This window comes from Phaethon aethereus (genome assembly GCF_964289735.1).
Source record: "Phaethon aethereus genome assembly, chromosome: 1".
Classification (NCBI taxonomy): Eukaryota; Metazoa; Chordata; class Aves; order Phaethontiformes; family Phaethontidae; genus Phaethon; species Phaethon aethereus.
The window spans coordinates 3,205,544-3,227,092 of NC_138575.1; the positions used below are offsets into that span (position 1 = coordinate 3,205,544).

General features: G+C 46.7%; 1 protein-coding gene across 1 annotated transcript in view; it reads left to right on the forward strand.

The window, feature by feature from the left end:
• The window catches only part of PLXNA4 (plexin A4), a gene marked incomplete at both ends in the record, with an annotated part of 428,073 nt that overhangs the window by 268,568 nt on the left and 137,956 nt on the right, over nt 1-21,549 (forward strand). The window contains one exon of the mRNA XM_082013844.1: nt 1,604-1,704. Coding sequence (XP_081869970.1) covers nt 1,604-1,704 — 101 coding nt within the window. The remainder of the gene's footprint in view (nt 1-1,603; nt 1,705-21,549) is intronic.

Below are 21,549 nucleotides of genomic sequence, written 5' to 3' on the forward strand. Positions count from 1 at the left end.
TTGAGAAAGGTGGTTTTGTGGAGGTTTTTTTTTTTTTTTTTTTTTTTTTACATTCTCCCTTTTTCATTAAAAGCTTTCAGTAGGCACAGTTGGTTTCTTTGGGTGACTTAACACAGGCAATGGTGCGATGGTAAATAAACCCCATTGTATTTCTATTTCAAGTTTTCTGAAGCTTCTGCCACCTGCCAGAGGTAAAAATGTAGATTTTCATCTTTTGCTCATAGATTGTCTACTACCATGTGGAGTGTCTGTATAAGGGTTAGGAAAACAATTTCTGATACAAACAGAAATGGTCTTCATAAATATCTGGAATTTTGCCCAATATATATTTATATATAAAAGCCAGTTCTTGGTTCATTTACAGATGCAATCAGAACGATTCTTAATCTACCCCTTCACAGCTCAAACTCTCTTAAATATTGTGTCAAGTAAAAAATTGTCACTAGGATCCAGGTGTATTCTCTTGTCATTTGTCACAAGTAACTGTTCTGCAGTTTATCGTTGGCAGTTCTCAGTGGTGTTTCATCAGGATAATACCACACTATATCATCTGAAGGAATAAACTCTCCCTGCTGTCATGAGCTGAGGTGAAGGCACTGGCAATTGAGTGTATATTATAGAAGCTCTCTGAAGCTTATTCAATGGAAAAGAGACTATCAGGTCATTGGGCCCAAATTGTATGTTTGGCTTCAAAAGAAGTAAGGGGCTTACCAAACTTAATAGGAATCAAAAGGCTCTGGTCCATTAGACAGGAGGTCAGGCTAGGCAGTCTCTTCTGCCTTTGAAATCTGTGACTGAAATACTTTAATTAAAAAGGAAGAAAGAAAAAAAAACATAATAAAATGCAGTGTTCTGGCAGTAGATGGGTGTTTCAGGTCCACCTCTTCTGCCTTCTGAGCTGCAAAGTCAGGAAGTCAGAGTGGCAGCAGCTCATTCAGTACCCAGGCTGGTAGCCTTTGTCCTTCTCCTGCTGGCAGGAACCTCTCTGGGGACAGGACAACTGATGGTTGGAAAGATGCATGGGCAATGGGGAGTGAAGTTAACGCTCTCCTGGGACCGGCGGTGGTGTGGGAGGTCATGGGAGGGAGACAAAAACATCACAAAACTTTAGTTCTCACAGGAAGCCAGAAAGCAACGGGGTCCACAACCAGAGTGTGGGAGAGTGTTGAGATCCAGTGAGTTTAACTTGCCGTGGAAGATCGCACGTTGTTTAATTGCCTCAGGGTACCAGGTCACCACAGTCTGCACACAGCCTGCCTGATTTGCTGATTGCCTGTGAAACTGTGCAAGCGAGGTCATCGGGCAATGAAGTGCGAAAGGCCACGGGGAAGAGCAGAAGGCCCAAGGGAGGTACTGATCTCAACAGGGGTTGCACCATGTTGAGTGCTGGTCTGGACGGGGGAGGCACCAGGTTGAACTCTGGAGCAATCCGCAGCCAACATCCCTCTGTCTGCCTCAGGCCTGCCAAGCTCAGCAGGGATGTCCCTCTGGGAGGACTGGCACCAGGGGAAGAGGACAGGGAGGGTGGCACCTCTGTCAAGTCATTATGGGCATTGCAGAGCCCTGTGAAAAGCCTGACAGGTTGTCCCCTTTCCTCCTGCAGCTCACTCGGGTGCCTGTGGAGTCATGTAGCCAGTACGAGACCTGCAGCGAGTGCTTGGGCTCAGGCGACCCTCACTGTGGATGGTGTGTTCTTCACAACACGTAAGTACCTGCTGATGTTTTCCACCGTCCCAGCTCTGCTCTTCCCCTAGCCATCTTGCCTCAACTGCTGTGATAACACAGGGAAGAGGTGCAAAATGCTGTCTCAGTCCCTGGCTGAGGCAGGTGAGTCAATGACTCACACGGGCAGCTCCAGCGAGGCCTCTGGGACTTGCTGGGGAAGACTTTGCTTAGTCAAGAAGCATTTTTTGCATGAAAAGGGAAGAAAAGGGTGGTTGAGACTGATCAGATCTCTTCAACCGCCTGATCCATGGTCTGCTGACTGCACCAGGAAAGCACCTGCCCACCCTGAAGTGCTTTGAATCAAACCCTCTTCCCTGGGTGACAGTTACCTTCTTGTTTCCGTTGCTTAATGCAGTTTGGCTCTGACTAGCAGCTCAGCTCAGACACTTGTCTCAGCACCTCTGACTTTCTACTGCTGACCTTAACCTCTCCTCTTTCAGACTTACTATGATCTCTAGTGTCCATAGAGAGGAAACAGGTCCCTGTAAGCATCATGGGGTCCACTCCAAGTTAGATTTCAAGAGGACCTTATGGTTTATATGCTCACTGTGGGAAAATGTTAACCCTGAAGTTGAGCATTTGTCCTCTGTGGGTCAACTCAACTATGCCAAATGAGCACAAATGAGCCAAACTGCTCATTTGGCTTATCTGACCAGGATGCCGAGCAAATTTGTCTGTATCCATATCCTTGGCCTTCTGTATAACAGGCCAAGAAGGGACCTCAGTTCACCATTATTCAACACTACTGCCTAATCCAGTGCCTTGCAAGGAGCGCTGGGTCCAGGTGTCCTCAGGACTGGGTGATTAGTTCATTGGCTTTGTTTTCTGTAGGCTTTTTAATGATGCTATTGATCTTGAAGTTTCCTCTCTGCAGCCATCACTGCCAGTGATCTCCCCCTGCAGAGAGCCCTCTGCCAAAGCTGTGGAGAGGGAGGTGTCAGGTTGGCTGAGCTCCTGGCTATGAGTGGCAGGGTGGTCTCATTTGCCAAGAACCTCTCAGCAGAGACAGTGACTGGAAAGTGCATTGGATCTGTCTAACCAAACGTCTCCAGCCGAGCGGGGCTCTGCAGGGTGCTGTCACTCCAAGTCTGACAGTGTCCTTGGCAGCAATGGAAGTTTTTTCTGATGGACCCTGCTATTGTAGTGTGGCTGTCTTCTCCCACTGAGTTTACCTCTGAATTCTTCCTGTTGCATTGCAAACTATCCCGGTGGAGACAGTGGTCCAATTGAAGTAATCCTCTTTGCTACTTCTCCTTTCTGGAACAGAAGAAAAAAGAACAAACCTGTACCATATTGCAACCTTCCGTGGATGCTCTTTAGGTTGTGTGACCCTCATCCAAAGCCACAACAGGCTGCTTAATTTCAGATCAGGTCTAGATGACCCATCCCAAAACTTGTCCAAAAACTTGACTCAGGTTCTGGAATTGTTCAAGGGATCTTTGGCGAACCAGTCCTGAGTTGTGGTCTGATAGGCATGAAGCCATGAAACTTTCACCCTACTGACCTGAGGATATTTCCAATTGATATACAGATCATATAGTGTGTTTCCATCTCATCTTGTCCTGCATCCATCCTACAGAGCACTGTGTGTTTTGCTGTCAATGAAGGGACAGCACAGACTATGTGCAAGCAGTACAGGAAAGCATGAATTTGGCTGTTGATTGTACTACAGCAATGCTCGGTATTTCATCTGCTGCCATCCAGGATCAGTGGCAACAAAGCAGTCAATCCCCAAACGGAGAGGAAAGGGGCAGAGACAACTGCAGATTGCCCAGCAGGTCATTGTGAATGAGTGTCAGAAATGTGATGGCTGGTGGCAAGTGAGGGTGGCAACATCAACTTGATTAGAACAAGAAACCCCTGTACAAACTCAGTCCTTCAAGGGGAAGTTTGGCCTCACAGTCTGCACCTGGTTGATGGCAGGATCCTGACATCCTCCTCCCTCTGGTCACTCAACCTCTGTTCCTTATTCAAAAAAGATGCACTTCTTATTTATGTACCTTACAGCAGGGTCACTGAGATTAAATCCCTATGGATTTTTTTGTAGCAGCTGGAAAGCAAATGTTATCAAACCCCACTCCAGTCTGCTCCTTCCTCCTAGTTTCCATTGCAGTCAAGAAATCTGGTTCCCAGTACTAGTTTGGAAGGGGTTTTCAGTGCAGCCTCAGGTGTTTCTCTCTGGGTCTCAGTTTCCTCATACTTTTATGTAACCTTGAGAGCAGAGGAGCCAAGTACAACCCATTCAACGAGGTTTGGCTGTGCAGGATATTCAGGGTAAGAGTGCCATAACACCGAGTCCCTTATTAGCACTTTTTGTACATCAGAACCCCTTAGGATTCATTAACAGACTTTTTCTCAAGTGGGATGCTTTGTCAACAACTTGTGCCCAAGTATCTCCGGGGAAATGTGCTGCCAGCATTTCCCCTGGTGAGTGCTAACCCTTCCCTCTTCCCGCCCAGCCAGGAGTCCCAGGGGCTTTGCAGCGCATGGCTGAATCCAGCCGTGCTGGCGTGGGAGCTGTTTTGCGGAAGGGATGGGAGAGGCATCTGGGCTGTGAAAGACCTGGGGCCGAGTGGCACAGGAAACCAGGCTGGCTGGGGGCAAAGCCATGCCCTTCACTCATCTTTCTCCTCCAGTATGCACCGTCAAGAGTAACACTGGTAGACTGGGGGACAGGGGAATACTGCCAGAAGGGGTATATGTCTATGTTTTTGTCCCTCCCATGCCGATGTCTCTTATTTTGGGGTTTACACTTTAAGGGCTGATGCAGACCCTTTTCCCCAGACCCCAATTTCCAAGCTATCCTCAGTTCCCATCACGTGAGAGGTCTGGAGACGCCTGGGGACAGCTCCCCATCCATCGTCTCACGGCAGAGCTGGGCTGTCTGCGTGGAGGGCGGCGTGCCAGGGCTCAGGAATCGATTTCCACAGCTCCCCTGTCCTAACCTTACACCGAGAAACTCGAGTCTGCTGAGAGAGAAAGAGACAGACAGACCCACAGACGGCTGCAGGAGAAAGGAGAGGGGGAGGATTGATTGGCTTCTGCCCCGAGAAGTGAGCTGATATAGAGCAGGTCACCAGAGCTTTTCATCTCCATATCTTTAGCCCCGATCTTGCCCCCCTCCCTTTCCCTGCTATAGCTCAGCTCCCCTCCTGGGTTCTGTTCAGGCCTCTTTAGGCAGCGATGAATCATTTAGTTGGTGTAAATTGAAAATGCGGCGCTCGGTTGCTGCATGGGTCTCCAGGGGAGGGCGAAGGGCTGGGGTGGGAGAAGGGGGGAGGAACCAAGCTGAAAAACTAATAGCTGGCATGGAGGGACTTGGTGCCTGGCTGCAAGGTCGCAGCAATGTCACCAGCCCGATCGGGGGCTGCAGGGGGATGAGAGCAGAGCAAAGTTTTCTCCAAGCCTGAAATGAATTGCAGTTTACTCCTATGTCAGATGCAGCAGTACCCAAAGATGCCATCCAATACCTGACCACTCCTCTAAACCCCCCAGGCAAGTTTCTTCTGTCTCCATCCATACCCAAACTATTTCCTTCCTTTACCTCCTTTCCCCCTCCCATGCAGAGGGGCTGTGGCTCTTTGCCCCCGGAGGAGGGATCACAGAATCACAAAATCATTAAGGTTGGAAAAGACCTTTAAGATCATCAAGTCCAACCATCACCCCAACACCACCATGCCCACTAAACCATATCCCAAAGTGCCATGTCCACACGTTTTTTGAACACTTCCAGTGATGGTGACTCCACCACCTCCCTGGGCAGCCTGTGCCAATGCTTGACCACTCTCTCAGCAAAGAAGTGTTTCCTAATCTCCAATCTAAACCTCCTCTGGCACAACTTGAGGCCATTTCCTCTTATCTTGTCGCTAATTACTTGGGAGAAGAGACCAACATCCACGTCACCACAACCCCCTTTCAGGCAGTTGTAGAGAGCGATAAGGTCTCCCCTCAGCCTCCTCTTCTCCAGACTGAACACCCCCAGTTCCCTCAGCCGCTCCTCGTCAGACTTGTCCTCCAGACTCCTCATAAACCCTTCTGCAGCTGAATGAGCCCTCGCTATCCCTGCCTGGCCCAGCACCCGCTCCAGACATGCACAAGCACTGATCCATGTGCACAGGGTTACCACACAAGTTTTCAACCCTGCACAGTGTCTCTGGGTTGTGCTTAACACCCCAGCTGCCGGCAGCGTGGGTATTTGGGGCAGAGCAGCAGCATCCCTACAGGGAGAGGCAACACTCTATAAAGAGGAAATATGCTGACCTTGCTGGGTGCAGAAGGGACCTGTCCCAGGCTCTGTTCTGTTAGCTGCCACTCCTAGATTTGAGCTGTGCTGCCTCGTTTCATCCTCTGTTTAATTCCGGGATGGATAGTCGAACACGCACAAGCTGTCCTTAAGGGAGAATGCAGCCCCTAGGCACCAGCCTCCTTCTGCTTCTGGGATCTGCCCTTGCTGTTACGGGGACTCCTTGGCTGGCAGGTCATAAGTTGCAGTCACAGATGCAAATAGACCTATTTTCTGGGAGGACTTGTGATATTTCAAAACTTTTTTTCCCAGCTTGTAGTAGACCAATTTTTTTTTTTAATGAGAACTGTTCTTGAAAGACATTTTAGAAGGGGCAGATACCATTTAGTAATGGCAGAATGATTAATTTAGACTTCAGAAGTTCTTATTTTGGGATTTTATTTCAGGTTTTAGTAAATTGCTTAAAATTTCGAAATAAAAAGTCATTCTGAAGTATTGCTTTTTTTCTTTTTTTTTTTTTCTCATTAAAATGAAACATTTGGAAGTGTGTGATTACTTTCTCCCCCAGAAGTGTTTAGCAGCTCTAGAGATTGAGCAAAGCAGGCTATCAACAAACACTGTTGGTTTGGAGGAACTGACATTTGCTGCAGAGGGAAGAGGGTTTGTTTAAGCATCCCCAGCCTGTCCTATTCTGGAGGTAGCAGAGCCAGGAATTGGCTCTGCTCTCCTCTGCTCTCCTCTGAGCTGCTGCTCATACTTTTTGTGTCCTTGGCACCCAAGAACCTCACCTAGGGACCTGAGCTGGCTCCATCGGCCTTGCACCACAGTTGCATCCCAGTTTGCACAGCATGTGCCAGGAGAGGCTCCCCTACTGCATGGGGAACAGGATGCAGTGGCTTCTTGTAGATGTCCTAAGTCCATGAATGAAGGAATGCCAGAGGGGTCTTAGATATGGGCCACACCAGCCACCTTCCTGGATCCCTTTGGTGGGCTCTGGGTTGGTCAAGGGATGACCAAAATCTAGTATGCACAATTACTCAGTCTGAGCTGACCATGGATTAACTGAATAGCTGCAGCAGCAGAGATGGTGTTAATGAGACACTTGAGAAACCATATGAGTGTTTTTTGCTTTTCCCACAAAAGGACAGCCCTGTTCACAAGGGTTTTATGCTGTCCTCTGGCAGCAGACACCTACCCCAGTATCTGGGAAGTTGCCCTCCACATCCTCCTGCTCTCCAGCTCTTCCCTGCCTTGTAGCTGCAGGTTACTGGAAGTTACAATACTCTTTTCTAACATGATATGGAGGAAAAAAGGCACTTAAACAAGTTGTTTTCTAGAGAGTGAGGGATTAGTGTGGAGGGGGGGTTGTTATCCGTGCTCGGACTCATTGCCAGATCAGGAAATAAAAAAAAGAAAAAGTTACAAAGTGCAACTCCCGCTGTCTCATCCCAGCAGGTAACCCGATGCGATGCTGCTTGCAGAGGCTCATTGATCGTCCCTGGCTTTAACTTTCTTGGTCAAAGTCTTCTGAATCACTAGAGAGTCTCGGGTAACCTAAGCCGCCTACAGATGCTGCAATAAGACCTTTTTTGAAGGGTCTTTTGCTTGCTTGACTTTCTGCCGTCTGAAAGACTGTAACTGTCTTTCAGGCTGTATTTTTTTCTTTCTTTTCCCCTTCACCTCCCCTATTTTCCTCCCAAGTCTTTTCCTCCGTTTGCGCAGGGGAGGGAGGATATCTCCCGTGCTGCGTGGGGAAGGGGCACTGGGCTGTATGACTCAGACTTCAGGGACCCAGCAGGGCAGGAGGGTGGAACATCACACCCAGTCCTGTGCCACTCCGAGCTCTAACAGAGAGCGAGAACAGAGTGATTTACGGATTCCTGCAGGGGCTTGTGATCCTATAGACCCTCAGCTTACGTTGCAAGAAACCAGGGCCTCGGCTGTCCCTGCTTTGTGCTCCCATGCTGTTATGTCCTACGGTGCAAACTAGAGTCCCTTTCGTAAGATAGCCATTTGCAGGTGGTTTGCATTTGTCTGGCGTGATGAATAAGTCTTTGCAATCATGGCTGGGACCTTTTTCTAGGAAAAGTTTTCTGTATCCTTTCCTGCCTTAACATCGTCTTGTCATGGGTCAGCTCTTGGTGCCTTCAAATACCTGGGAGACCCTCTAAATGTCAGAGGTACATGACAATTGTCCTAATCTTCCTAAAGTTAGATCAGCCACACAAAGAACGAAAGGCTTCCAGCTCAAATCCTGCGTTGCCTTGCAAACTTTGTAGGTGGCTGGGTGTATCTTCCCCACCAGAGGGGAAGCTCAGAGCTCTTGCAATTGCTATGTTCAGCATCCCTGTGTGTCTGAGATATTTGGCGGCATTTCTCATCGCAACAGGAGATTGCCAGATACATGCTGTTGGTACACAATGGGGAGAAAATCATGAATGATGGAGGGAAAAATAATCGCAGGAAATTTGAAATCTTTTATTTGGTTTGAAAGTCTCCAATCAGTTGATTGGCAGTGTTAGCGCTGCCAGTCAATGGTGGCAAAGGCAGGAGTGAACCAGCTGTCAAGTCGTCCTGTCTCCAAACAGTGCTTGGTTTGACTCCTCCCTGGTCACAGCTGGCGCTCAGCCAGCTGTGTACACGGCCTATGAACCTCTCCATCTGATAGCAAGGGAAAGTGGAGTCATCTTCCCACAATTGGCCTTGGCACCGAGTGATTCCCAGTTCTTCTCAGGTAGTTATCGAAACTGGAGATGGCATTTCAGCCTTCTCACAGGGGGAAGTGCACAGCAGGGGGGCTCCGTAGAGTGTTATTGGCCCATTAAGCATTCTGCACTGAGCCTAGATAATCTTTAATCTGTCTCCTGAGGTATTGCTAAAGTACCCATCATTTCACACCTAGGCGTCGCCTCTCCTTTGGAGCAGAGGAAATAGCCCCAAATGTGACAGCTCTCCAATGGTCTTTTGAAATGAGATCAGGGCTCTTAGTCCAGAGAGCAAGAGGAAATTCTTGGGACCCTGAGCATGCCTATTGATGATGATAAAGGCCCAAGTGAAATGGAGGCTCCTGGGAATCCCATTTCACTATAGATGCGTGATGACATTGAACAAACCACTCCCAACCAGCCCAGTACCTTTGAGCAGAACAGCCGATCGCGAGTCCTGGAGAGCTGACCCATCGCTATACCTGCATGCTGTGCGTTCCACACTGCTCATGTCTTCCATTCCCTGGACGACATCGTATACCTCCTGGGAACACTTTTGCTGCTCTGGTCTACCAAGCAATGCAAGGCAGAGCTGTGCCCTTCACAGGGTGATTATCTCGGTGGCCGTGCCTGCCTGAGGCAACTCGGGGACAGCACTGGGCACTGTGGACCGTAAGACACAGGCGTGTGATAAATGTGTTTTGATAACAACCTTCTTCCTTGATTAGCTTATTTTGCTAGAGGGCAGTGGGGAGGGGCGGGAAGATAATTAGTTTGTGCAGTGGGTTCCAGCAGAAGCTTTCTCATGATGCATCCCTGTGAGTTAGGTGTCCTACTTGGGATTTGTCTCCATCACAGAAGCATTAGCAGCTCAGGTTTAGCACTTCAGAAAGTTCAGCCTTTGCAGAGAAAGACCTCTGTGGTTTCTTCTTCTCTGATGTGAAGCACAGCACACAGTCTGCCATGGGCTAGGAGGTGTGTCTCGTGCTAGGACATGCAACGAGAAAGGGATAATGATACTCAGTGGTACTCGCAGGCCTTCTAGAGGACCTCCTACATGCCGATTCCCTGACAGGGGACACACCTTTGTCATCTCAGCATCGCTCTTGCTGCGGACACTACACACTGGTGAGCAGCATATCTAGATATCCCACAGTACATATCTGGGATAACAGCTAGGGAGGGAAAAGGGACAGGGGAAAGCTGTATGACCCGCCTGATCAGTTTAAAAAGCTTGTCAGATTTTCGATGGAGCTGAGACACAACGTTACAGGGGCTGCCACAGGGCAGGAGGGTACCCTGACTTAGATTATAAAGTGGAGGTTGACAGAAACAGCAAGGAGACTTTGATATGGACTAGCAACATAAGGACTTAATTCATATGCCTAAACACAGATGCATGGAGAACGTAAGGAGACTTTAAAACATAGGTGGTTTTATTTATTCAAGGAACCCAATTCAAGTGCCCATCCATGCTGTCTGCTGCAACTGGAGCGCCTGGGGTATCTGAAATGTTTGCCTGGGGCTGGTAAATATGACACAGAGTCTACTGGAGACCCATTTCCTCTGAAGGATAAGATAGGGACCAGCTGGGGTCCTGAGGACATCTCAAGTGACTTTAGATCCCTGTATGTGGGCAACAAAATAGAGCCCAACCCCAGCTTGGGATGTCCTCTCACCATACATTCTCAGGGTGGCCAAAACCCAGGTCTGGGTTTTGCAGCTTGACCAGTCTCATTCCTCCCATGATTTTTAAAGTCCCCCAAGGTCCTAATTGGCAATACAGCAGGGCTAGGCTTTCCTGCAAGGTTGTGCCACTTGGGGAGTGCCATGAGACATGGACGGTTCAGGAGACTGTCTCAGTTGCTGGGTTGTTTGTAGGGAATTGCTCTTGCTGTCAGATTGTCCCTGGTGCCTCTGCAGCCCATGATCTGCCAATGAGGGAAAATGGCACGCCACGCGAGCTCCCCCGGGGTGGGGTACATCTGCCTTCTACTTCCACTGTTCCTTCTGTGACATTTCATCATCTTCAACCTGTGACAGGTCTCAGAAGGCATTGGGGGGCGGGGAGGAGGATCAGGAAGCTTTCTTCCTAAAGAAAAGCACAGTGAACCTTTAAGGTATGTCTTCATCCCCTCTCCATGGATCTGCACACGCACACTCCTACCCATAAATACATACCATCATCTTCTGTCACACACTCCCACACCCAAAGACCACCAAAATATCCCCGTGTGCCACCAGCATGTGTGTGTCCAGCCCCTAATTCTCCCACAACCCTCTGTACTCATTCCCCCAAACAGAGGTGCAGAGGTAGATCCTGTCCCAGCTGGCTTCTGTACCAGGCAGAATTTAATCTCCCTTCCCTGTAGTACTGTGCTCCTGGAGGCAGGTTGTGTGAATTCACAGGAGCTTCTGAGGTTGAAGCTAATTATCTCATCCTGCTGGGAGGCTTTTTTTTTTTTTTTCTGTGGGATCCTCCTTGCTTTCCTACAAGCATAGTCTCTTCTTCCTATCCCCAGCAAATACATATTTTTTGTATTTGGTGAGTGGATCTGAGCAACTCATAGTCCTGTTTTCTTGAACCTCTTGTCTTCCATCATTTTCCACTTCAGCAGCTGTCCTTCAGCAGCTTTTGAATAGCATACCATCAATAGCAGGAACCGTCTACCAAGGCAGACACAGACGTTTTAGCTCCATGCCTACATACTATGATTACAGAAGCCATACATCTCTGATCTCTGGCCTTGTGGAGAGATACAGAAGTCCCTCCTTCATGTACAACACAACATTCAGATAAAACATCTTGCAAATGAGCCCCACTGATTGCCCCAGTAGGGAAGAGTAAACTCTGGGTGTCACTAGGCTGCAGCTCACCAGTGCAGGTCAGCCACAGAGGAGAGCAGGGAAAAACAACACATTGCCAGGATGATGGTTATACAAGAAATGAGTGGCAGATCAGGACATGGAACAACATTTTTTGTCCCCTGTTCCAATGCCCAATAGATTGGACCAAATTAATTTCTGCCAGGGGTAACGAGTGCATTTTTAATAGAGTCTTATCCCTGGAGTCAGAACTAGATGGAAGTGGCTAACACGTCTGGATGAAAGAAACCAGGATATTCAAAGGAAAGATGTTTTCTTGCCGTCTTCCTGCAGGAGAAGCTAAATTCACAGTGAAAAACAGACATGTTGGCTGTGCATTTCTGCCACTGGCCATGGGCTTCGTTACACACTGTAGGGATATGGGGCAACCTCACTGCAAGCAGACGTGTCTGTACCTTGTAATACAGCATGCGCCAGCCCCTGCTAATTGAAGGAAGGGCAGGTTTCTGATTATTTTCCTCCTTTATTGGCTTCCCTGCCTAGGAAGTTGCACCAGCAATTAACATGTCTTTTTGTCGATGATCTTGTGGCGAAGACTGAAGAGAAAGTTGGGGGCAGAGAAATGCATTGAGGAGGAAGAGAAATGCTGAAGTGTCTGCTGGGACAGAGTGGAGGAGCTGGAGGATGATTTTGCCTAACCTGACAAAAGGGGTTTGAGGAGTTGTGAAAAACATAAGGAAGTGGGAATTGGTGTGGCCTGAACGTCTGAGACATTGTTGTAAGACAAAATCTGAGACAACTTCTGACTGGGAAAAACAAGTCCTGGAGTCCTTGGTACATTTAGAAAGGGATGCCAGCATGATCCACTAGTTACAGAAGTTTCCTTAGGCAAGAGAGAGCAGGATTAATTTCCCCGCTCTGCTATAGATACCTTGCATGATTTTGAACAAATTGCTTAGGAAAGGATTTATCTCATCTACTACTAGGTTTCTTGTCTCGGCAGCCAGTGAAGAGAGGGACTTTTTCTGAACACATTCGTTACAATCCTGAGGAGTTTAAGGCAGTGGAGGGAATTGCTCTCTGGAAGTGCCAGTTTCTTTTCTTTTAGCAGCTCTTGGGGAAACCTAAATGACTATATCAAACAATGTCCAATTTACAATGACGCCAATCTTTAATTTCCCTGTGTTTTAGCCCTTTGCTTGTCAGAGAGCAGTAACAGTTCTTCACCTCACAGGCAGCTGTGAGGTCCAAAGCCTTAAAGCACTTTGGATGATGAGTGGCTTGCAAAAGTCCTGTAGGGAGCTGAACTTGATGACCACAGGCTCCCAGACCATACTGGCTATAAAGCATGACAATAACAATTTCATCTCACCGGTGATTGTGTAAGTTTTGTTTAGTTAAAGCAGAAGGATCCTTAGCAGACATGGCAAGGTGCAAACACACATGTAGTTCCTTGCTTAACCCAGTGAACATGCCCGAATCACCCTGTACCCTTGTCTGGCTGTTAGAGCAGAGGTGGTACCAGAAGGGTTAAGGCAGGCAGGACAGGGAGGAATGAAGCAAATGCCCCTGTGTCTTGCTTCTCCCTCCCATATCTCATTCCCAATGCCTCATGCCCCTCTGGCCCCAGGCTGTAAAGGAGATCTACATTTTAATTGAGACATGTTAAGAAAATAATCTCAATCTAGCTCACCCATGCCTGGAAGGCTTCTCCCTTGTTAGCTTGGCGCAGATGCTAAGTGCACATTTTCGGGGTGGGGGGTGCTGTTTGTTATATGGCTGTTTCTCTCCTGTTTCCATCCCTGTTTCATTCCTAGGTCTGGGGAGGAGGGCAGAAAGCTGGAGCTGTCAGGAAAAAGTAGAGCAAAAAATGGCAGGACATCATTTATGTCTTTTCCCTCTCTTGCAAAGAGGGGTGACATGCACAACCCAGCCACAACACACACCAAGGCGTGCGGAGGTACCTGGCAGTGCTGGGCGCTGGCCCCTGCGGACCCTGGGAGTCAGATCTTTGCAAGAGGCTGTCCCCACCTGCAGCTGCATCCTCTCTCCCCTTCCTCCAACCCTCCCTTAAGAGGTGTGGAAAGGAGGCCAAGATGCTTCAGATTTCTGAAACACAGCCCTGCCTGCAGTTGGCTGGGGGAGGAAGGGGGGTGACGTGAGGCCCCTTTAGTCTCCTGCTTGCGCCGAGATGGGGAGAGATGACCACAAGAAAACCAGATTCCTTTTGTTTTGTTGCAGACCCCGCCCTTCACCACAAAGAGGTGTAAGCCTTGTCTGCAAACTTTCTCAGCTGCAGCAGAGAGGCAGGAGTCCCCCATGAGCTGCCTTTTCCCTGGGCACCCCAGGAGCCAGGAACAGGCGGCCAGGCACCTCCCGCCTCCATCACCCACTGGGAAGGGACAGGTTTACCAGTCAGCCTCGCCAAATGAGCACTGGATTATTTGGCACAGGGCAAAGGGGAAGGATTTCAGTTCAGATAACACTTTCTTATTTTGTCTGTTCCTTGTCTCCTAGAGCTTGCCTGGCCTGATAAGGCGTTATCAGAGCAGAGCATCCCTGTTGGAGCCACCACCGAGATGTGGCTGGGCCAGAGGCGGCTTTTCTTGACTCCTTGCAGGCTTCCCTGGCCCTCTTCTACCCAGAGGGTACCTCTAAAGAGCTAGATGGTTAATAATGGTAGGAGGATGACATCGGGATAGTTATAGGAGCTTTTGCTTTATGCTGTTCTCGGGGAGAAGAGAAACTGCAAACACAGATGAGAGCGAATCAATCTGATCCCTTCCTCATTTTCACCCAGTCCCAATCTTGCAAACAAGTTTGCAAGTAACTTTGTGCATATTCTACCCAGAAATCTTAATAAGAATAAATAAGAAATTTCCATCTTAAGCTTTTTGCCTCATAAAATTTATTTTTAGGTATGGATCTGAATTCTGCAGCCTCTCTGGGTAGGATCTCAGTATACCTAGGTATAAATGTGATTTTCTGCACTGTAGGGACCTAATTCTTACTAGTACTGAGTCTTTGCTCTCTGTTCCCTTCTCTGCTCTCAAGGACCAGAGGCAAAATACTGACCCTGAGGATTCCCTCACAGCTTTAATTGATGGAGGATCTGGAGGGGCTGGTGAGAAGGGAAGGAGAACAAACCCGTAGCATAAGCTCATCTGGCCAATTGACAAAATATCATTCAGCTGCCGCTTGAGCTGCCCAGGAACACATCAGTCCAGTTATTGAGTGTTATACTTAATCTCCTATCGATTGGGCTGAGTTGAAGAAGACACCCTTCCCCACTACCCCCATTCCCAAACTAAAAACTAAGAGGAGAAGTAAATGCTTTGACTTTTCACTCTGCCTGGTTGTTTAGGGAATTTACCATTAATTAAAAAAACCCACCAAACCACCCTTAAGAGTGAAATCATGCACAGAGTGAGTTATAGCAAAATTAGCTAATACTAACAGTATTTATTAAACATTGCACTCTGGAGCTTTACGGGAGTACACTGCTGCTCTGATATGATCATGACATCATTAACATAATATAAAGAATCAAAAAATCAATAGCTTGCTGAAGCCCAAAATTTAGGTCAAGCAGTGTTATACCATATCTTTAAATATCTGATACAGCAACTTGTCTCTGTCATGTCAGAGCTATTTACAGATATTTCATCTCTCAGAAAGTAGATGGGAATTTGCTGGTCTGCCTGTCACTCCTGCAGTTATCCCCTTGGGACACTTGGCATGGAGGTTAGCTCACTTTTTCCAACAGTGTGGATACAAACAGAGCAGAAAATCTCATCAGGGTTATGTTGGCACTATCTTGGAGGGACTCCAGAGCAGGCACAGGGTCACTGCACTGGTAGACAGACAAGTGTATTTATGTAGGACAGAAACATGGACGAGGTGTCTTCCCCCACTGACTTGATTTACATTTTATAGTGCTAATGTTATGGAGTTTCTTTTGCCTAAAGTACGAGGCTAGGACACTGCAACTCTTCTGCCTGCATTGGAAAAAACCAAATGGAGCCAGGGGAGGCTTTCAGAAGGACCAGCAGAGCCACTTGGGCAAGAAGATGCTGGTGTGGGTCTAAATGGGTGCAGAAAACCAAGTTGGCTAGAGGTAGGACTGCTGTTTGTGTGGATTTAGGGGTTAAATCCTATGAAAAGTTAAGATATAGATAATCTTGGCCCAAGAGGGAATGGATGTAAATTGGGAATTTAGTGTGTAAAATAGAAAAAAGTTTCTGTCTGGGAGGAGAATGAGTGTCTGAAGTAATCTTCCACTGGGATTAGTGAGTGCTAAAAATAGAGCTGGTTTTATGATAAAGGTTGATAACATTTCTGTATAAGCTGCTATGGAAGGGTTGCCTGCAGAAGAACTGGGTGAATCAAGAGGTCCTTTCTACCTCTGTGCCTTGTGTGTGGGAGAGCTTTTCAGCTCTGTTTAGGATTGTGACCTGCCAAGTCTGTGTATGCACATGTCTCCTTATGAGCTGGGTGCTGAGAACCCTTTACAGCCCAAGGAGATCCTGCTCCCCGTGAGTACAGGCAGTGGAGTCTAAAGAGAGTTGCAACTCACCCTGAAGTAGATATGTGGCTCCCTTCAGTTACTGAAACATAGGCATTTGGTGGCCTTTTTTTGCTTTGACCAAGTCTCCCTGGATCAGCAATAGTGTGGCCAGCAGGAGCAGGGCAGGGATCGTGCCCCTGGACTTGGCACTGGTGAGGCCGCACCTCGAATCCTGTGTTCAGTGTTGGGCCCCTCACTACAAGAAGGACGTTGAGGTGCTGGAGCGTGTCCAGAGAAGGGCAACGAAGTTGGTGAGGGATCTGGAGAAAAAATCTTATGAGGAGCGGCTGAAGGAACTGGGGTTGTTCAGTCTGGAGAAGAGGAGGCTGAGGGGAGACCTCATTGCTCTCTACAACTACCTGAAAGGGGGTTGTGGTGAGGTGGGTGTTGGTCTCTTCTCTCAAGTAACAAGTGATAGAACGAGAGGAAATGGCCTCAAGTTGCGCCAGGGGAGGTTTAGACTTGATATTAGGAAAAATTTCTTCACCGAGAAGAAATGACCGAGAGAGTGACAGACTCCAAAGGGAGGAAATGGTGTTGGCCTCTTCTCCCAAGTAACTAGCAATAGGATGAGGGGAAAGGGCCTCAAGTTGCGCAAGGGGAGGTTTAGATTGTATATTAGGAAAAATTTCTTTACTGGGAGAGTGGTCAACCATTGTCACAGGCTGCCCAGGGAGGTCGTGGAGTCACCATCACTGGAAGTGTCTGAAAAATGTGTAGACGTTGCACTTCAGGACATGGTTTAGTGGGCTTGGTGGTGTTGGGTTGGTGGTTGGACTTGATGATCTTAAAAGGTCTTTTCCAACCTTAATGATTCTGTGATTCTGTGCATCCTGAGGTCCTGGTCCATACAACGTATATTTGTAGTAGTAAATGAAACAACTCCAGGGAATGTCATTAGGCACTGGAAAACAACTACGTATGCTGCCAAGTTATTAGAATATAGTTTGGCTTGGTCCAGCTATCACTCCTTCAAAAAATTCCTAGACATGTTTGGAAATTAAATGGGTCAGGGAGGATTTCCACTAGGTGTTTTGGAAGTTAATAGAGTTTATTAACATGAATGTGGTCAGACCATGTCATTTGGCCCCAGGATCAGAAAATGCTTCCTAGTATTGTTGAATATACTAACGGGATGTTTCCACAGCTCCCAATTGCAAGGAAACAGTCGGAGGAAAATCCTGGAGGAAAGACACAAGCTGTGAAGATAACAGGCTAAAAATCAAGACTTTTATAGAAACATTTTCTCAAATGCAAAATCAGGCACAGAGACAGTGTTTCAATGCATAGTTAAGAAAACAGAGTAGTGAAAGTTTATAAAATATAAGGAAACCTTTTCAAAGACTGGGAGCTGAGACAGGAAGGAACCTGCCTTTTGCAGTTAAATAAAAATTAGGCGAGAAAGGGGTTTTGAAGGTTGAAACTCATTGTCTTAAAGGTGAAGTCATAATATGCCTTTATCCTCGAAAAGTGCGTGAATGGAACTTGATAAAATTCAGGTAAGAAACAGCAAAAATCAGTCCCAACAAATGCCTCTTTTAATCAGGGCACATGAAAACAGGAAAACAGGCAAAATTAAATATATACTTGCTCCTATGCACATGCTAGTAGTCTGATTTAAATGAAGATACTAATAGGATACACAGCACAAAATCTGGATAAAGGAAGCCCATCCATTGCATAAATCACACAGGAAAAATAGAGGAGGCCAAAATGGTAAAGAAAGGGCTTTTATGTTAAAGAAAATGTAAAATCAAAGAAAGAAAATAGGGTCAATCTGTGCACAAGTGGCAAGGTATCCCTAGGGAAGGGAACGGTGTTAAGGCTGGTTTATTGACCACTTGAAGATGGTGAAAGTGACTGTGACAGGCTGAGAGGATGCCAAAAGAAATCCAAATCTCATTACCACAGAAAATGCGGTAATGAGAGACTTCGAGTGGCCTCGTATGCACCGAGCAAATGTCACAACACTTGGAGCTCATACCCGTAAACCCACTGAAAGAGAAGCAAATCTGGATTTACTCTTAGGATTTACTTGCAGGATGTGCTGTAGGGCACAGCTATCAATGCATTACTGAGTAAGAGTGACCACATGGTACTCAAATTCAGTGTCCTGTAGAAGCAAAATAAAATAAATAAATAAAAATTACAGTGAAGTTCAACTTCAAAGTGGAAACAACATAAAAATGAGGAAGCTTGTTAAAAGGAGCAGCCGCAAGGGTTAAGTACTTCATGGTATCCTGGACACTGCATAAATACATCATATAAGAACCTTATTGTGAAGTTATGTGACCTATGAAAAAAGACCTGAAAGACAGTAAAAGCGAATGAAAAAAAAATTTAAAATGCCTGCTTAAACGGCAAGGTAAAGAGACACTATTTAAACCTGGAAGTTGTTATCAAAGGAAAAATATAAAAAGATGACTAACTCTGTCGTGTGAATTTCAAAACAATCATAAGGCAGCCCACATAGGAAACACATTGCTAACCTTATAAAAATTAATGATTAAAATTTAACGAGGTTCCCCCGGAAGTTTACATTATAAAGGGCATAAGCTGTCTGAAGTGTCTGCCACTAAAGGTTTAGTAAAAAATGCTTTTAGAGCATAGAAGTGATATTCAATGAAAGATCCTCAAGGAACTCTGATATGAAAGTGCCGTGGTATTAAATCTGTTGTACACCTCGTTACTTATACTGGCCTTGATTCTGGAGAGATGAAAGGTGGAAAATGTATCATCCTGTTTGTTTTTTTTTAAAGTTGGACTCATGAAGGGTCCAAGAACGAGAATCCAGAAATCTGACTTTTTTTACCTGTCAATTTGGTCGAACCATGATTAACAATAGACTGAAAAAAAAGCATATGACATGCTGGGGGAGGGGGGTGGGTGTCACAAGCCAATTATCGTTCTTTAAATAAATCAAAGTCCATGTGATATGGATGACATGGTTAATAGAGAGGAATTAACACTTTTCCCATAGTGAAGAATTTAAACTATGCTGTCATGGGACAGGAAGAAGAGTCTGCTGATAGATTAGTAACCATGTCAAAGATGGGAAATAAAGATCAGGAATAAAAGGTTATGATGGAGGGAGGGAATACCAGTAATATAATTGTGGAGAACGCAACAGTGAGTATCATTACGTGGAGATCCGTGGTGCTCTCCCATGCTGCTTACACCGGGCACTTTGGATCATGTCAAGTTAAAATGAGTATAGTCAAACCAGGAAGGTGATGGGAAGTGTGGGAAGCAGGAACACGGGTTTCTAACAATTTTTATACAAGGGAATATTGTATGACTTGGCAATATTAATCTTAAAAGAGAGATGACTGAGAGGGCTATAATACATCCAGACAATCATGAGTGTAATGAAGAAAGTGAATAGGGGATGATTACTCACTGTTTCTCATAACACAAGATCTAGGGAACTTAATATGAGATAATCAAGCGGAATATTAAAACAAACAGAAGAAAAGACATTTTCATATAATGTATCACTCATCTGTGCAACATTGTGAAGCACATTACAGAGGCCAGAAATACAACCGTCTGGAAAGCAATTAGTCAAATTAATGAAAGAAAGATCTGTTGAGAGCTGTTCGATACAATGATATCACTGCAGGCTCTGGGTCAGACAGTCCCCATGTCATTGTTTGCTGGAAGCTGGGAGTTTAAACCAGAAGTTTCACTCTATAACCTCTGTTTTATTATTTTTTCCATCCAAGTATCCGCTACTAGAGTCAGAGACAGAATGAATGTCTATCCGGATATTTGGGCTGAGTTGTTGCAGCCATTTCTATGTTTCTGCATTTTCAAGTGCCTTTCAAGCATCAGTTTGCACATCTCTTAAATAAAGGCCCCCTGATCTGTGACCTGACTAGCACGACAGCAAGTAATCACAGTGCTGTGATGCAGAGTGTGATGGGTACCTTTGCCATGCCCATCCAGCCAGGGATGCCTTTTCAGGCACGTAGTCATTAAACTGCTCTTCACCCTGCCCACCGCGCCGTGGAGTTGGCTTTGGCGCTGGCGTCGGCACGGTTGGCTGGTTTGGCTCTTCGGCATGGCGCTGAAGCAAGACAACGTTTGGCAATCACCCCACGCTGCCCGGGGTGGGGGCTTCTCTTCCATTCAGCCACCCTGTGGTCCTGCTCAGAACCTCCACCTCCCTCTCACCAGCCGCGGCTTTGGCTGGCCGGCAGGCCAGCGCCGGGCTGCGTCGCGTTGGATTAGCTCAGTTAACTGCACCGAGGGGAGGCCAAGGCAGTTGCAGAAGCCTTTCAGCAGCAGCAGCGGGGAGCCCAGACACCCGTTAAAATGTGTGCTCAGCTCATCTCGAGTTAGTAGTTTTCGCTGTCTCCCTCCGTCTCGTCCTTCGTTCTCCTGCCTTTGGTTGGAAGTTTGTATGAATACTGTCGTGGTGAGTCTGTTATGAAGTGGTCTTTTCCCTGGGGACCAGGCATCAGGATTCCTGGTTTCTGTTTAAAACTCTGCCACTGAGGCACGACGGGCGAGTGATGTTTCTCCTGTAGATTCCAGGTTCTCCGTTTTGAAAAATGGTGACACAAAAGTTAAACTTCCTCTAGGCATGCAGGGAGGATGTATGCTGGATTTATTGATTTCCTCTGGATGGATGATGGGTGATGCTTTAAGGATGGACTTTGAATGACAACTTTATCCGCTCATCTAAACAATTCCAGCGTGAGGTGTGTCGATGTCACAGACATAAGCTGGTCTAAAATCCAACCTGCCAGTCATCGTGACAAGGTCATGAGAGATAGGAGGGTGGAGAAATCCCTGAGCTACAGGCAGTCTTCAGGGAATTACTGAATGGATCCTTATGGATCTAAGACTTATTTCCTCCTAGATTTGAACAATATCTGGATATGGATGTTAGCACATATCACCTTGTCATGCGAGACCTGTGCCCATTGTGAGCTCTGGGATGGAGAGACTGTTTGGGTTGGTGGGCATCCAGTCTGGTCAGACTGGGAATAGAGGAAGAGTTGTTTTAACAAGATAAGTTTCTTGTGCTAAAGAGGGATCTGACTTGCTGCTGCTGCTGCTGGGTCCTCTTTCACAGATACCTCCAGACATCGACTCCTTGGTACTGAGGATCCCCTTTCTTTCCATGCGGTAATTGCTAATGATTTGAGTGTGCAAGTAAGGGAAGGAATCTATAAAGGAAACACAAACTGGGGTTGAACCGTGTCTGAAGGGATGGAGAAAAGCTGGAAGAAAGAAAACAAACAACCTGGTAGCAGGATAGAAATAGGCACTGGCTGCCTGCACCATCCAGCACCCTGCAGTCCCTGTAACTGGTAGCACAGACTTTCATCCTGTGTTCCGAGAAAAGTTCCCTACCTGAAGCATGTTTCTCAAGATGCACCATGATTATTGCTCCAAAGTAGTTACGTTTTTAAATACCTTTGAAACTCTCTGACTCTCTCCCCTGCCTCCACCCAGGTCCATCAATGTGTCAT